General features: G+C 36.0%; 1 protein-coding gene across 1 annotated transcript in view; it reads left to right on the forward strand.

The window, feature by feature from the left end:
- The window catches only part of LARP1B (La ribonucleoprotein domain family, member 1B), a 168,408-nt gene that overhangs the window by 13,788 nt on the left and 153,096 nt on the right, over positions 1 to 1,524 (forward strand). The window contains exons 4-5 of the mRNA XM_011996434.1: positions 907 to 1,050; positions 1,254 to 1,419. Coding sequence (XP_011851824.1) covers positions 907 to 1,050; positions 1,254 to 1,419 — 310 coding nt within the window. The remainder of the gene's footprint in view (positions 1 to 906; positions 1,051 to 1,253; positions 1,420 to 1,524) is intronic.

Below are 1,524 nucleotides of genomic sequence, written 5' to 3' on the forward strand. Positions count from 1 at the left end.
GCCCAGGCTGGAGTGCAGTGGTACAATCTTGGCTCACTGCAACCCCTGCCTCCCGAGTTCAAGTGATTCTCCTCCCTCAGCCTCTGGAGTAGCTGGGATTACAGGTGTGTGCTACGGCGCCCGGCTAATTTTTGTATTTTTAGTAGAGGTGGTATTTCACTATGTTGGCCAGACGGTCTCCAGCTCCTGACCTCAGTTGATCCGCCCACCTCGGCCTCCCAGAGTGCTGGGATTACCGGCCTGAGCCACTGTGTCCGGACTTGTATGATTATTGACTCATTGGTAGGCAGCGTTTTCAGTATTTATTGTCCACTTGCATTTTTTTGCCCTGCTTGTATTTTAGATATTTTCCCCATTGGGTGGTTGTGTGTGTGTGTGTGTGTGTGTGTGTGTGTGTGTTGCATGAGAGAGAGTGGTATGGTTCTTACGTGTACTCTAGATAGAATTTCTATATTTCGCTTCAGATATCTTTTCTCAATTTGTTTTGTGTTTTCATTTCCTTTTTACTTTATAAGGAATGTCATTTACTTAAATAGAACCATCCTTAAATATTTTGTGAGAAGTGTTTTTTAGGAGTTTTATATAGTACAAATTAGTAGTCTTGAAATTTCTTGAATCTTTATCAGCACAATCTTAATAAAATTATCTCTTTATCTTTCTAATATGTGATTTTACTTGTTAGAATGTATTCTTCATATGCCAATGCTTTTTAGGCTCTGTTTTATGCTAGAGATATTTTTGATAAATTCTTGTTGGATCTCTTCAGTTTGTATCCATCTGAAAAATGCCTGGCTACTGTTAATTAGTGACAAAGTGGAAGAAGGTGGCTACTATGTTTTCATAAAGACAATCATGTTATTTTACTTGGCAAATCGAAGTATATAAAAATATTTTTATTTTTAAAAGGTTGGAGGCGAGATAGAGAAAAAAGAGATGATCAAGATGAAGTTTCCAGTGTGAGAAGTGAGGGTGGTAATATCCGAGGTTCCTTTAAAGGTCGAGGAAGAGGCCGAGGACGGGGAAGAGGACGAGGCAGAGGAAATCCTCGATGTATGACATAATTTTTGTTTTGTTAAATTAGATAAACTTTGAAAAAAATAGAGCAACTATCCTCTATTATGTTTTAACTAATTTTCTTTGTTTGGTAATAGATGATTTTATGTTTGTTAACCTTTGAAGTTCTTCACTTTATCCATAGTAACTATTTTTTTTCTAATATGTGATTACCTTTCTTTTTCTTTATTCACATCAAGTGAACTTTGATTATTCATATGGTTATCAAGAACATGGTGAAAGGACTGATCAACCATTTCAAACAGAACTTAATACCAGTATGATGTATTACTATGATGATGGTACAGGTGTACAGGTGTATCCTGTGGAAGAAGCATTGCTTAAAGAGTATATTAAGCGTCAAATGTAAGTGGATGTTTGATGTAAGCAGATGGGATAGCAAAATCTGTGGCAATATCAAACTTTAATGTTACTGATAATGAATATGTTATAACTTTTTTTTTTTTTTTT

Source organism: Mandrillus leucophaeus, unplaced genomic scaffold, assembly GCF_000951045.1.
Source record: "Mandrillus leucophaeus isolate KB7577 unplaced genomic scaffold, Mleu.le_1.0 Scaffold513, whole genome shotgun sequence".
In the NCBI taxonomy this organism is placed as follows: Eukaryota; Metazoa; Chordata; class Mammalia; order Primates; family Cercopithecidae; genus Mandrillus; species Mandrillus leucophaeus.